Source organism: Mustela nigripes, chromosome 1 (assembly GCF_022355385.1).
Source record: "Mustela nigripes isolate SB6536 chromosome 1, MUSNIG.SB6536, whole genome shotgun sequence".
NCBI lineage: Eukaryota > Metazoa > Chordata > Mammalia > Carnivora > Mustelidae > Mustela > Mustela nigripes.
In genome coordinates, this window is record NC_081557.1 from 183,533,663 (window position 1) to 183,547,870 (window position 14,208).

The window sequence follows — 14,208 nt, forward strand, 5'->3', positions numbered from 1 at the left end:
TCTTTCTTTCTTTCTTTCTTTCTTTCTTTCTTTCTTTCTTTCTTTCTTTCTTTCTTCCTTTCTTCCCTTTGCATAGTGAATGTTTTCCATCCCTTCACTTTCAGTCTGTATGCATCTTTAGGTCTGAGGTGAATCTCTTGTATGCAGCATACAGATTAGTCTTGTTTTTTTAATCCATTCTCCCACTGTTTGTCTTTTGATTGGAGCATTTAGGCCATTTATATTAACGTAATTATTAATAGATATGTACTTATTGCCACTTTAAAATTTTGTTTTCTAGTTGTTTTTATATTTCATTGTTTTCTTCTTCTTTTACTCTCTTTCTTTGCCTGATGAGTATCTATAGTGTTTTGCTTTGCTTTCTTTCCCTTTATTTTTTGTATATCTATCATAGACTTGGGGTTTGTAGTTGCCAAGAGGCTTATATAAATAAATAGCAGTGAATAGCAGTCCCTATTAATTTGATGGCCATTTAAGTTCAGACACATTCTTAAAAAACAAAACAAAACAAAAACAAAAAAGAAAAAAAATCTTCCTTTTTCTTTTTCTTCTTATTTCCCTTCTTACTTCTTTCACATTTTATGTATATATTGTCATATTTTACGTCTTTCTATTAATATTTTTCTTATGTCTAATTATGGCCATTTCTTTTCCATAATAGAAGTCCCTTTATAAGGCTAGTTTAGTGGTGATAAACTCCTTTATCTTTTGTTTGTCTGGGAACTCTTTATCTCTCCTTCAAATCTGAATGATAACCTTGCCAGGTAAAATAAGTTGCAGGTTTTTCCCCTTTAGCATTTTGAATATATCATGCCACTCCTCTCTGGCTTGTGAAGTTTCTGCTGAAAAATTGGCTGATAACCCTATAGGTTTTTCCTTGTAGTAACTTTTTGTTACCAACTTTGGTGCTACCAAGAAGCACAGAGAGTTTCAAAGGAGATACCCAAAGGGGTCCATCCCATGGCACATAATAATTAAAATGTCAAAGTTAAAGATAAAGACAGAATCTTAAAGCAGCAAGAGCGAAACCAAAAGTTACCTGTAAGCAAAACCATTTTTATTATTTTATTATTTTTATGGGTAATAATGGGGTTAGTTGGCTATAAATAAAATTCAACAAAATAAGAGAATGTGATCCTATTTTCTGACCTCTATTTCATTTTGGAATAAAAAGAGCTGAATTCATCTGTTGCTCTTCAAGACTTTCGTAATCATATTATCTAATAAATAAACAAGCCAAGTACTGGATGGGAAAATTTTATTCTCCTTCCATTTAACTAATGTTTTACTGATTAAGTTTAAGTTTGTATCATTAGGGCCAAAAAAGATTTCCACTTCTTGCTAAGACACTTAGAATGAAATAAGTGAAAGTTTTAGTAAAGACTGGAGTAAATATTATTAAAGGATGGACAAAAGATTGAAACTCTCTCTAATGGTTTGGTGGGATGGGGTTTGGGGAGGGCAAGAGGTCCAAGAGGGAACTCTCTTCTTGAGAATAGCTAGGTTTGGGCCCCTACTGGGCCACTAAAATACCACTTTCTTCCCTTGTACTGTGACTCAGAGAAGTAAAGGATAGAGTGGAAAAGAGGATATTTGGAACTGAATCCAAAATCAGTTAAGATTGATAATCTCACTAACAAAAACAGTACTCCCTACTCCCACAAGGGTGCTGCAGGGGCAACAAACCAAAGCTCCAGGGTTGTTCCTATCAAGTTTTATGCACCCTTGCCTTGGTTTAGTATCCACAGTGTAACAACACAGAGAAAGAAAACAGCTGTTTTGCCCATAGCCAATGGGCAAAACACTGGAATCAAGGAGCAAAAAATCAAGGAAAAATTTCCCAACCAATTTGAGGTTAACTCTGTTATTCAAAAGAACAGACTTTGATTAAAGAACAGGAGCTGCATTAAACATTTTTTAAAAGAAAAGAACATAACATAACATGTAAAAGACATATGAAAAATCCAAACTAGAAGAAAATTCAGGATGTAATTTCAGGTAATAAATTAGGAAGACTTTATACTTTAAAGTAAATTAAAGAGTATATTTATAGTGAGGAGTCTATAAATACTTTATATCTCTATGAAAAGAGTATAGGGAAAAAGTTAAATTAAAGTAGATAACTAAAATTATATATTAAAATGTAGATTACTTAATATCGACATTAAATTAAATTATAGTTAAATTAAATACAGATAGTTGGTTTTTTAATTAATATTAGGCAGTTTTTATGAGAAGTAATGTCTGTAAAGTATCTATAAAAAGGACAAATGCCAATAGGACTTTATCTTGTGTCATATGTGTGTAATGTATGTAAAATCAAATGTGTTAAAGTGATATATACATGAGGTTATTTACTGCAACATTGGTTGTGAGAGTAAGATATTGGAAATGAGATAAATGCCCATTAATTGGAGACCAGCTAAATAAATTATGACAATTCGTACATTGGAATATGCAGTCAGTAACAAGAATGAGGCAGATCTTTATGAAGTAATAATGCAAACTCTCCAAGATGTGTTGTAAGGAAGGTTTGGGAGAGAGGCTAGTTATATTCTATAGAACACTAATATTCATGTAAAAATATTTATTTGCATTTATTTGTTGACACATACATATCCTCTGGAAGGATCCACAAGAAAATGGCAAAAGAGCAAGCTTCTAGGCAGGACCTGGGATTTTTTATTTTTATTTTCTATATTAACAAGTCTGAATCATTTGGATTTTTATAATAAAATAATGCTTTTGTAATTTACAAAAAAGTAGCTATAAATCTTCTAGGTGGACAGTGATGGAGGGAGTTTTTCAATCTATACCTTTGAGTTCCTTTTAAAGTTGATGTCATATGCATTCAAATTCATTAAAAATAATATCATTAAGGGGATAATTTATCTGAAACAGCAAGTAGCAAAACTGAAAAAGTACAATCTATGATGTGAAGGACAAGCTTGAGAAAAATCATGCAGAATTCAGAGAAAAAGGTCAAGGGAATTGTCCAAAGAGACATGGAGGCCTCATCACAAAGTTTCAACCTACGATCAGTATCGCTTAAATATATATACTATGATTCTAATATTGTAAAGATGGAGCTATAAATATGAATTACCTTGTATTTTTATGTGTAAATATCTACTTATATGTAATTGTATAATCATCATCATCAACAAAAACCACACTTGCTATGTACCAGGCAATATTCTAAGTGCTCTGTGTATGCTGTTGTTATTCCTCACAACTCTATGAGGGATGGGACTCCATCCCTGTACAGATGGGACTCCAAGATACTGAGAGGTCCTTGCCCCACAGTCACACAGCTAGTGAGTGACACAGCTAAAATTTGCACCCAAGTAGTTTGGCTCCCCGATCTGCAATCTCATGGAAAGATAAGCAGCAGTCAGTTAATATCTGAAGAAAGAGACTATTGGAAATTTTTATTTTTATTTTCTATATTAACAAGTCTGAATCATTTGGATTTTTATAATAAAGTAATGCTTTTGTAATTTATAAAAAAGTAGCTATAAATTAAAGAAGGGGTATAAAACACTAAGCAAATGTCTGAAACCATTCACTCTAACTCACTCTTATTAACAAGTTTTGTAAGAAACCATGTTTTTGTAAGAAATCTATAGGGCCTATAATATCACTCCTTTGTTTGGGCTTCACTGTGGTCAGGATTCCTTGTCTCTCCAACCTTCTGTCAGACACCTAAACCATTGGGTTCTGGCTCTTACATTTTTGTGTATAGTTGAACCTTGTTGCTGCTCTTCTAATTGTCATGTCAGCATGAAAACGCTTGCCTGGACATCCCGGTCCTCTAGGCGAGGATTATGGTTCTTATCTTCATCTTTCAGTTAAACAATACCAGCATGTCTTAGTTCAGGCTGCTATAATGGAGTACTATAAACTAAGTGGCATATAAATGACAGAAATGTATTTCTCACAGTTCTGGAGGCTGGGAAGGCCAAGATCAAGGAGCCAGCAGATTCATTGTCTGGTGAGAGCTTGCTTCCTGGTTCTTAGACTGCCGTCTTCTCCCTATGTCCTCACCTAGCAAAAGTGGCAAGGTATGTCTCTGGGGCCTTTCTTCAAAGGTCATTAATGCCATTCATTCTTGGGGACTTCATCCTCATAGACCTTACCACATCCTAAAGTCCTTAACTCCTATTACCATCACACTGGGGATTAGGGTTGCTCATATGAATTGTGGGGAGACACAAACATTTAGTCTATAGCAAGCAATATAGCAGATTTATGAAGGTGGACCTTATGATGGCAATTGCAGCATTTCCAAACCCCCAAATTTCAAAGATCTTTCAGACCCAAAGCAATTCAATAAATAACCTTTCCCTGCTTGCAATTCCTATACTGTAATGTAATTTTTATAATACTTTAATATAATCTACATAGTGGTATAGTTACTATTTATCAATACATTTATAATATTTGTACTACTATACACACACACACACTAGATATTTACCATGTTAATGATGAGGGACAAAGATAATTGAGGTATGTTTGAAACTTAAGCTTTTCACCAGAGCATGGTCTGAATAGCTATATTCCTCATATCTTAAGTCTTCTAGTGACATTTACTCTTTTCATGACAATGGGTTACCACTTAGTAAGACATTAAGGCTTATATACAACATTTAAAATTATTAAGAATAAGCAGTTATACTCTCTCTCTTTCTCTCTCAAAGAAATAAAATCTTAAAAAAAAAAAAGAATAGTTATAAAAAATCTTAAGAGCATCTTTCCCTCTCAAGAGTATAGATCTCAATCAAGAGCCTAGATCACCTTAAGAGTTAAGATGGTAGGAGAGGGCACCTGGGTGGCTCAGTTGGTTGAGCAACTGCCTTTGGCTCAGGTCATGATCCTGGACTTCCAGGATCGAGTCCCGCATCGGGCTCCCAGCTCCTTGGGGAGTCTGCTTCTCCCTCTGACCTTCTCCTCTCTCATGCTCTCCCTCACTCATTCTCTCTCAAATAAATAAATAAAATCTTTAAAAAAAAATGGTAGGAGAATTAACAAATTCAGCTTGTTCAGTTAGATACAATAGCTCCTATATGTGAGCATACACTAAGAATACAGATATGACAAGATGTAGTTGTAATAAATGTAGGTATAATAAGAGCTTGTACGTATCTGTGTGGAATGGGGATCCCAGCTATAACTTAAAAGTGTGCCTACAGTTTTATCGACAATCTCCACCCACCGTCTCCCACCATTAGATTATCAGGAGCCCACAGGGAGCTTGGTTTGGAACAAATCCAATCACCAAACATGGCTAGACATGTTGGAAAAATGGAAGATTCCACTGCTTGTAATTTAGTGCAAGTAATGTTATGGGTCTTCTATATAATGTAGGTATAAAAGAGAAAGGTTTTTCTTTTTAACTTTTTCCAGTAGGTTCTTTACATTCATGTTGCCTCTGTGTATTGCCTAAAGATCAGAAATTTACAAAAGGCCATGGACAGGAAATTAGTATCTACTTGGTCTAGTTTCCTTAGTATTTCAACCCAATGAGTTAATCTTGTGTTTCATTTTTTTCCAATTCTGGAATCTGGTTCTTATTTAGCCATCTGATTAACAGGAATTACTTTTGAAGTATACTATTACAAGAAGACACAGGCTAGAAGAAGGCATTACACATAGGATTTCCTGTTTATAGATTTGCAAAATACTTTAAGACTTTAATTAAGTAAATAATAGAGAAAAATAGAATACATCTAAACAATGTATCCACCACAAGTTTCTATACAAATGTGCCGGATGGCTTGCTCTAATGTCTGACTCAGAGTAAAACGTTCTGGTGCATTCATGCACACAAGAGAAGAAATCTGACCTGATGACAGACAGATCTAAATGTGGTGTCTACTGGGAAACAAGTGGCAGTGTTTAGCACTTCATTAAAAATATTTCACCCAAAATATAATACAGGCATGCTGAATTTCTTCTTTTTTATTTTTTATTTAAATTCAGTTTAGTTAACATATAGTCTCTTGCTAGCTTTAGAGATAGAATTTAGAGATTCATCAGTTGCATAGAACACCCAGTGCTCATTCCATCCAGTGCCCTCCTTAATTCCCATCACCAGTTACCCTTCCCACCATCACCTCCTCTCCAGCAACCCTCAGTTTCCTATAGTCGAGTCTCTTATGGTTTGCCTCCTTCCCTGTTTCCATCTTATTTTATTTTTCCTTCCCTTCCCCTATGTTCATCAGTTTTGTTTCTTGAATTCCACATATGAGTGAAATCATATGGTGTTTTTCTTTTTCTGACTTATTTCACTTAGCATACTATCCCCTAGTTCCATCCATATTATTGCAAATGACAAGATGTTGTTCTTTTTGAAGTTGTAGTAGTCTATTGTAGTGAGTAGTATTCTATTATATATTTATCTCATCTTCTTTATCCATTCATCTGTTGATACACACCTGGGCTCTTTCCATAGTTTGGCTATTGTGGACACTGCTGCTATAAACATTGAGGTGCAAGGGCCCCTTTGAATCACTATGTTTGTATCCTTTGGATAAATACCTAGTAGTACACTTGCTGGGTCATAGGGTAGCTCTATTTTTAATTTTTTGAGGGACCTCCAAACTGTTTTCCAGAGTGGCTGCACCAGTTTGCATTCCCACTAGCAGTGTAAGAGGGTTCCCCTTTCTCTGCATCCTCAACAACATCTGTTGTTTTCTGAGTTGTTAATCTTAGCCGTTCTGACTGGAGGGATTCTGAATTTCTTAATTGACAAGATATTATGCTGTCAAATTGTCTATCAAGACTATTCAGTATCTCTTCAACTTCAATTCTCTGTTCTTTTTTCCTACCATTTTTTGAAAATAAATATGCAAGAAAGTCACCAACAACAGTCATCAATTTTTCTTGCTAACCTCAAAATGAGCATCTTGTTAAATATATGGTTTTCCAGCTCATTTTGTTTCCTGCTGCTCAAGTACAAGGATAAACGGGTTATTCTTCTGGGCTTCGTGTCTAAAACTCTTTCTAGTGATAGGATTGTTGTAAATATCAGAAAGACAATATATATGAAAGGGCTTTAAAATATAAAAGCAATCCTACAAATATAAACAGCGCACCAAATCACTCTGTGATATCTATATTCTCCCTTTGTTTTTAGTTTTCTCTTTTATCCCATCATTACTTCCTGAATAATCAAAAATCAAAACTCTTATACTGGAATTATAATGTTATTCAGTTAGGTTGGAAATGTTTAAACCTTTGTCTTTGCCTTTCTGTGAAATTAACAAAAGTACTCCGCTGCAAATTTTTACTTCCAGTCGAGGCAGGTATACTTAAAAAGATCAGAAAAGGTGATGTACAGATCTCATTTTCTCTTTTTAATTTTAGTTTTTAAATTTATTTCAGTTCTAGTGAGGCTTAGGTACAATGTTATATTAGTTTCAGGTTTACAGTATAGCAATTCAACAATTCCATAGAGTACTCAGTGATCCTAAATGTACTCTTGATCCCCTTCACCTATTTCACTCAATCTCTCACCCACCTCCCCTCTGGTAACCATCAGTTTGTTTTCTATAGCTAATAGCCTCAAAAAAAAAGTCTCTTTTTTTCTTTGTTCATTTGCTTTGTTCCTTAAAGTCCCACATATAAGTGAATATAAGTGAAATCACACACACACACACACACACACACACACACACACACACACTACATCTTCTTTATCCATTCATTATCGGGGAACACTTGGGCAGCTTCCATCATTTGGCTATTGTAAATAATGCTGCACTAAACATACTGCATATATCCCTTCGAATTAGTGTTTTTGTATTCTTTGGGTAAATACCAGAAATGCAATTACTAGATCATAGGTCAGTTCCATTTTTAATTTTTTCCCACCAACAGTGCAAGAGGGTTCCTTTTTCTCCACATCCTTGCTAACAACTTTTTGTTTCTTGTCTTCTTGATTTTAACCATTTTGACAGGTGTAAGGTGATATCTCATTGTAGTTTTCATTTGCATTTCCCTGATGATGAGTGATGTTGATTGAGCATCTTTTCATGTGTCTGTTTGCCATCTGTATGTCTCCTTTGGAGAAATGTCTCTTCATGTCTTCTGCCCATTTTTAATTGGGTTATTTGTGGATTTTTTTGGTGTTGATTTGTATACGTTCTTTATATATTTTGGATACTAACCCTTTATCAGATATATCATTTGCAAATATCTCCTATTAAGTAGGTTGTCTTTTAGTTTTGTTGATGAATCACTTGCTATATAAAAGCTATTTTTTGATATTGTCCCAATAGTTTATTTTTATGTTTGTGTCCCTTGCCTCAGGAGACATATCAAGAAAGAAGTTGCAGGGTACCTGAGCAGCTCACTTGGTTAAATGTCTGCCTTGGGTTCAGGTTATGATCACAAGGTGCTGGGATTGAGCCCCACATCAGGCTCCTGCTCAGCTGGGAAGCTATTCCTCTTCTCTCTTCCAGTGCTTGTGCTTGCTTGCTTGCTTGTTCTGTCAAATAAATAAACAAAATCTTGAAAGAAAGAGAGAGAGAGAGAGAGAAAAGGAAAGAAAAAGAAAGACAGAAGGAAAGTAAGTTAGTTAGTTAGTTGCTATGGTTGATGTGAGAGAAATTACTGCCTGTGCTCTCTTCCAGGATCTTTAGGGTTTCAGGTCTCACATTAAGGTCCTTAATCCCTTTTGAGATTATTTTTGTGCATGGTTTAAGAAAATGGTCCAGTTTCATTCTTTTGCACATAGCTCTCCAGTTTCCCAACATCATTTATTGAAGAGACTGTCTTTTTCCCATTGGATATTCTTTTCTGCTTTGTTGAAGATTAATTGACCATATAACTGTGGGTTCATTTCTGGGTTTCTATTCTGTTCCATTGATCTGTGTGTCTATTTTTGTGCTAGTACCACACTGTTTTGAATACTATAGCTTTGGTTTTTTGGGTTTGTTTTTTTACTTATTTGACAGAAAGAGAGAGAACACAAGCAGGAGGAGTGGCAGGCAAAGGGCAAAAGAGAAGCAGGCTCCTTGCTGATCAGGGAGCCCAATGTGGGGATCTATACCAGGACCCTGAGATCATGATCTGAGCCAAAGGTAGACACTTGACCAACTGAGCCATCCAGACACCCAAATACTATAGCTTTGTAATACGACTTAAAGTCTGGAATTCTGATATTTCCAGTTTTTTTTTTTTCTTTTTCAAAACTGCTTTGGCTATTTGGGGTCTTTTGTGGTTCTACACAAATTTTAGGATTATTTTAGCTCTGTGAAAAATGCTATTGTTATTTTGATAGGGATTGCATTGAATCCGTAGATTGCTTTGGGTAGTATATTTCAATAATATTTGTTAATATTTTAACAGTATTTTTTCTTCCAGTCTGTGAGCATGGAATGTCTTTCCATTTGTTTGGGTCAGTGAAGAGTTCATTTTCTAAATATTAGTTTTTCTTCTCAGTGTTTAGTGATTAACCAGCTGTTTTCATTCTGATTAAAATTTTCATGGAAGTAAAATTTCACGTCATGGTATGCATCCCTCATAAATCTCATCTTATACTTTAGGGTAATTCAAATTGTTCCAAAGGTATTTAGGGTAAAGAAATCAATGGTTATAATAAGTTATTTCTTTTCCTGGTCTTTATAAACAATGATCTCCTTTGGGAAACCAAATGTGTGCAAAAGAAGACATAGAAAACAAGAAAAAATTGTCAGGTGCCTACAGATACAGGGAGTATGGTCTGTGCTTGGCCCAGGTCCCTTTCCTAGGGAGTTCTGCTCAGACCAGTACTATAATGAGCATATATTTTGTGTATTAAACATGCAAAAAGGAAAAACTAAAACCTAAAATGTAGCCCACTTCCAGTTATCTACATGCTTATTAATTTTTAAAGATTTTATTTATTTATTTTTTGACAGAGAGAGACAGAGAGACAGAGAGACAGAAAGAACAAGCAGCAGAAGAGAAAGAAGCAGGGAGCCTAACATGGGACTTGATCCCAGGACCTTGGAATCATGACCTGAGCTGAAGGCAAACATTTATTTTAACCAACTGAGCCATTCAGGAGGCCCTGCTTATTAATTTTTTTTCTAGCTTACCAAAAAAAAAATAAAAATAAAAAGAAAAGGAATTTCATAAGAGGTGGGGACTCTAGCTTGCTTCCATGCTGCTTCCCCTAATGATTAGTGTTTTTTATTATGTCATAATCTAATTTTATATAATTAGCCTAAGTAAAAATAAGAGAGAAAGAAGTAAACTCATTCTTTAGAAATCAGTGCATTACAAAGAAAAAATAGAATTTGGGAGTTAGTACAATTCCTGTCTCTAGGATGGATAATTATGAGGAGCTCCCAGGTCAGAGTATACTAACCAGAACAGAGACATATGCAGAAAACAGACCTGCTTCACTGTTAGTTACTAGCCCTTAGTTTGTCTTCATTCAGTTTTTGCTCATCTGGATAACATAAAGCATGGAAGAACCAATGCCAATAAAAGAATGTTCTACAGGGGCACCTGGGTGTCTCTGTCAGTTAAGTGTCTGGCTTCAGCTCAGGTCATGACCACAGGGTCCTGGGATTGAGCCCAGTACTGGGCTCTGCTCAGCAGGGAGTCTGCTTCTCCCTTTCCCTCTGCCCTGCTTGTGTTCTCTCAATCTCTCTCTCTCTCTCAGTCTCTCTGTCTTTCAAATAAATAAATAAAATCTTTTGAAAAATGTTTTATGTTCTTTACCATATCCCTTCTTCTGAAGGTCCTTTTTCCCTACAGCTTGGTCATCTTGCTCTCTTCATCTTTAAAAATCCATCAGAATGAGCTTACCTTAGAATCCACGTTGAGTTGAGGAATGCTAGAATATGCCTTGCCAAAATATGCTACTTGGGCATAGGATTATTTCCAGCTAAAGGCACTTGAAATGCAGCACATGCAAGAAGAGCACTCTGATTTCCCCCATTCTTTTCTGAGAGCAGGAGATAATACTCCCCTATGAAAGGTGCCCTCCCAGGACCAGGAGGAAAGGAACATTCTTATCACCAGAGATAGGAAGTGGAGGCTAAGAGAAAACTGTACAAATGACCCTTGTTTAAGAAAAGCTCTAATCTTCCTTTAGCCTCTCCATAGGTTTTAGTTACTTTTCCACAATTGTCTATTTTTGTTCAACCTAGTATATAACAGTTAGGTCTAGCCACTTCCTTGGGTCGTCATTTTCTTGTGAAGTCTCCTATGTACATAAAAAATAAAATTTGTATCCTTTTTCCTCTTAATCTGTTTCATTTCAACTATCTTCTCAGGCCCAGCTGGAGACCCTAAGAGAGCAGGAGTAAAGTTTTGTTCCCTCAAGTATAGACATTATTTAATGGCTCAGATTCTTTTAAACTACTTTTTTTTTTTTTTTTTTTTTTTTATTGCTTGCTGGTTCTCTAATCCATCTGGAATGAGTATAACTAAAATTGAAATTGTGGTAATCATAGAGCCCATCTTCCAAATGATTCTACTTACTTTCCAATTTCTTGCTTTTTACTTGACCCTCTGTCTTGGACGGGCATTAAAGAGGGAGGTACTTAAGGAGAAATGTGGTAAAAACTTTCAAATGACAAGCTTCAACAAAATAATATATGCACACATCTTCACAGATAAATGTTGTATATTTTGATAGTCAAAATTTTTGGTAGTAACTCATGCTGATCTCCTTAATACTTCTGTTAGGCAAAAGTTTTTCCTCTTGAAAATCACCATTAATGTTTGAATAAAGATGAAAAATTCATATTACCTATATATTTTAAGCAAAATATTTTATTTTTGTGGGCAATTTTTTTTTTTTCTTGAGAGAGTACATGCGCAGGAGGGGAGGGACAGAGGAGAGGAAGAAAGAGAGACTCAAGCTGGCTTCACCTCAGTGTGGAGCCTGATGCGGGGCTCTATCTCACGACTCAGATCATGACCGGAGCCAAACCAAGAGTAGGACATTTAACCACCTGAGCCACCCAGGCAAACTGTGGGTAATTATTTTTAATAATATTAAAAATTTCTCCAGAATAAAGAATGCTTTCTTACATTTTTAAGTTCTCATTTAAAAGATTAGTTTATTCTGAAATATGTTACAGAGGAGAAATGAAAGGATTTAAAAAAAAATAAGTATTGCATATATTACATTAAAGCCCTTGCATTTCTAGTTATTACTTGCTGCATTAAATTAAGTATGCTATCATTTAATCTAATAGGAAACATTTGGTTTGAAGCTTTTTATTGATTTTGACTAAAACACAATTTGCCTTTCTTTACTTACATTGTTATATGTAATAAGATAAAAAGTACGTTTTGGATTATTTTTTTAAATAATTGAAATTATAATATTTGAATTGAATTATAATATTATAACACTTCATAAAAGTCTAACACAGAAACTTGGAGGAAAATTAAATAGAATATGAACAAAAATAAAAATGTACTAAATCAGTTCATCATAGTGACAAAAATAGCAATACAAGGCAAAATTGGCATCACTGGCTAAATGAAATGCATCTTGAATTCATTTGTGGTGTGGAAATTAATTCAGTTCTTTAAATATGTCTCTTTTCCTCTCTCTATTTCCTTCTTTACACACACACACACACAAACACACACACCCGCACGCGCGCTCCCACACACATATTCAGTGCTGAGCTCACCACAAGTGTAGCTACAACCTAATGTTCCAGTTTTAGTGTTTGTGCTGGGGAGACAGCACAAGAATGTTTTTTCTCTCAATTCATTTATCTCCAACAAATGTATTTTGAAAGCCCTCTGTGTAGTAGTAGTCACTTTGGGTGCTATCAAGTTAAGTAAGACACTGGTCCTTTGAGAACTTACTGTCCAGTGGAAGAAATGAATTAAGCACACATACACTTATAATAGAAAATGGAGTCAAATAAGCACCATCATGAGAACTCGATGGTATAGGAAATCAAGGAGTTCATTTTGCTTGCAGAAACCAGAAGTCTTACTTGAAGTAAAAGTATGTATGGGCTTTGCAGGATGGTGAGATTTTTACAGAAATGATGACAGAAATGATGGCAGAAAAGCTGAGATGTAAAACCAGCAGCATGAGTACGGACACAGAGACAGCCCCATATAGAGGAATTAGGAACCAGTCATTCTGTCTCACTGCAGTGTGTAAAGTGGACAGTCGCTGGCATGGCGGCGGGTGGGGAGAAGCCTGAGAACGGAAGTGAAACCACTGGTAGAAAATGGTCCTTTAATTAGAACACAGTGCGGATTCCGTGGAGGTTCTGAAGGAAGAACATGGCATGCTTAAGTAGCAGTTCAAAAAAATTATTTTTAAACAAGACTCTAGGTTAGACTGTAGCTACAGAGATTAATAAGCAGGTACTTGCATTGCCCAGAAAAACAAAGGAGGCAGTGGGAATGAAAGAGAAGACACAAAGCCAGAGATACTTCAGAAGCAGAATCTTTAGGACATGGTAATCAGAACAACTTGGGAGCTAAAGGTGTTAGTTACTCTTGTAACAGTCAGGTAACAGAAGGTTAAATTGAAAGTTTAAGGTTAAATTGAAAGTAAAGGTTAAATTGAAGAGTTCACAAAATCCAGCCCTGGGAGCACTGAGAGCCAAGTAGAGGCAAGGGGCCAAATGCCACCATGTCTCTCATTTCCTGTCTACCCTGCAGGCTAACACCAATCTTTCCTATTCCAGAAGAGCTTTTTCCACATGGCAAATGTGGCACTAATATCCCCGGAGGTTTATGTCTGAGACGACACTGAGAGGAACTGACAGACATTGCTGCCTTTTCGAATCCAAACATCCCAGGATATAACTGTAACATTTTTAGATGCTTACTGTATACCAGGCACTGTGCTAAGCAATTTGCATGTATTATCTCATTTAATATTCATAAAAGTTCTATGAAGTAGGTACTCTTACCATACTGACTTTATAATTAGAAAAACCCATGCAACCTAGCTAGAGGACAGTATCCCCGTGATGGAAACTCTGACATTTGACACTAGAGTTGAGCATTTACCATTGTGTGCTATTGCTCATTGGAAGCACACTGTGGATCTACCCTGCAACCAATCCACTGAGGCCAGAGAAAGTAGAATCCTAGAAGACCATGGCTGTGAAGCTAGGATGGGACAGTACTTGAAGAAGCAGGGGAGGCAGACAAACAAGCTTCTAGAGAGCCATTAAACAAAGAAAAATCTGATGTGTTGGGCCAGGGTGCTGA

The 14,208-nt window shown here is 35.7% G+C and overlaps 1 protein-coding gene across 1 annotated transcript in view; it reads left to right on the top strand.

The window, feature by feature from the left end:
* The first annotated feature begins 13,158 nt into the window (after nt 1-13,158).
* FGF2 (fibroblast growth factor 2) overlaps nt 13,159-14,208 on the top strand; it is an 88,536-nt gene continuing 87,486 nt past the window's right edge. Inside the window, 1 exon segment of the mRNA XM_059417442.1 lies at nt 13,159-13,204. Within this exon segment, the coding sequence (XP_059273425.1) occupies nt 13,159-13,204 (46 nt within the window).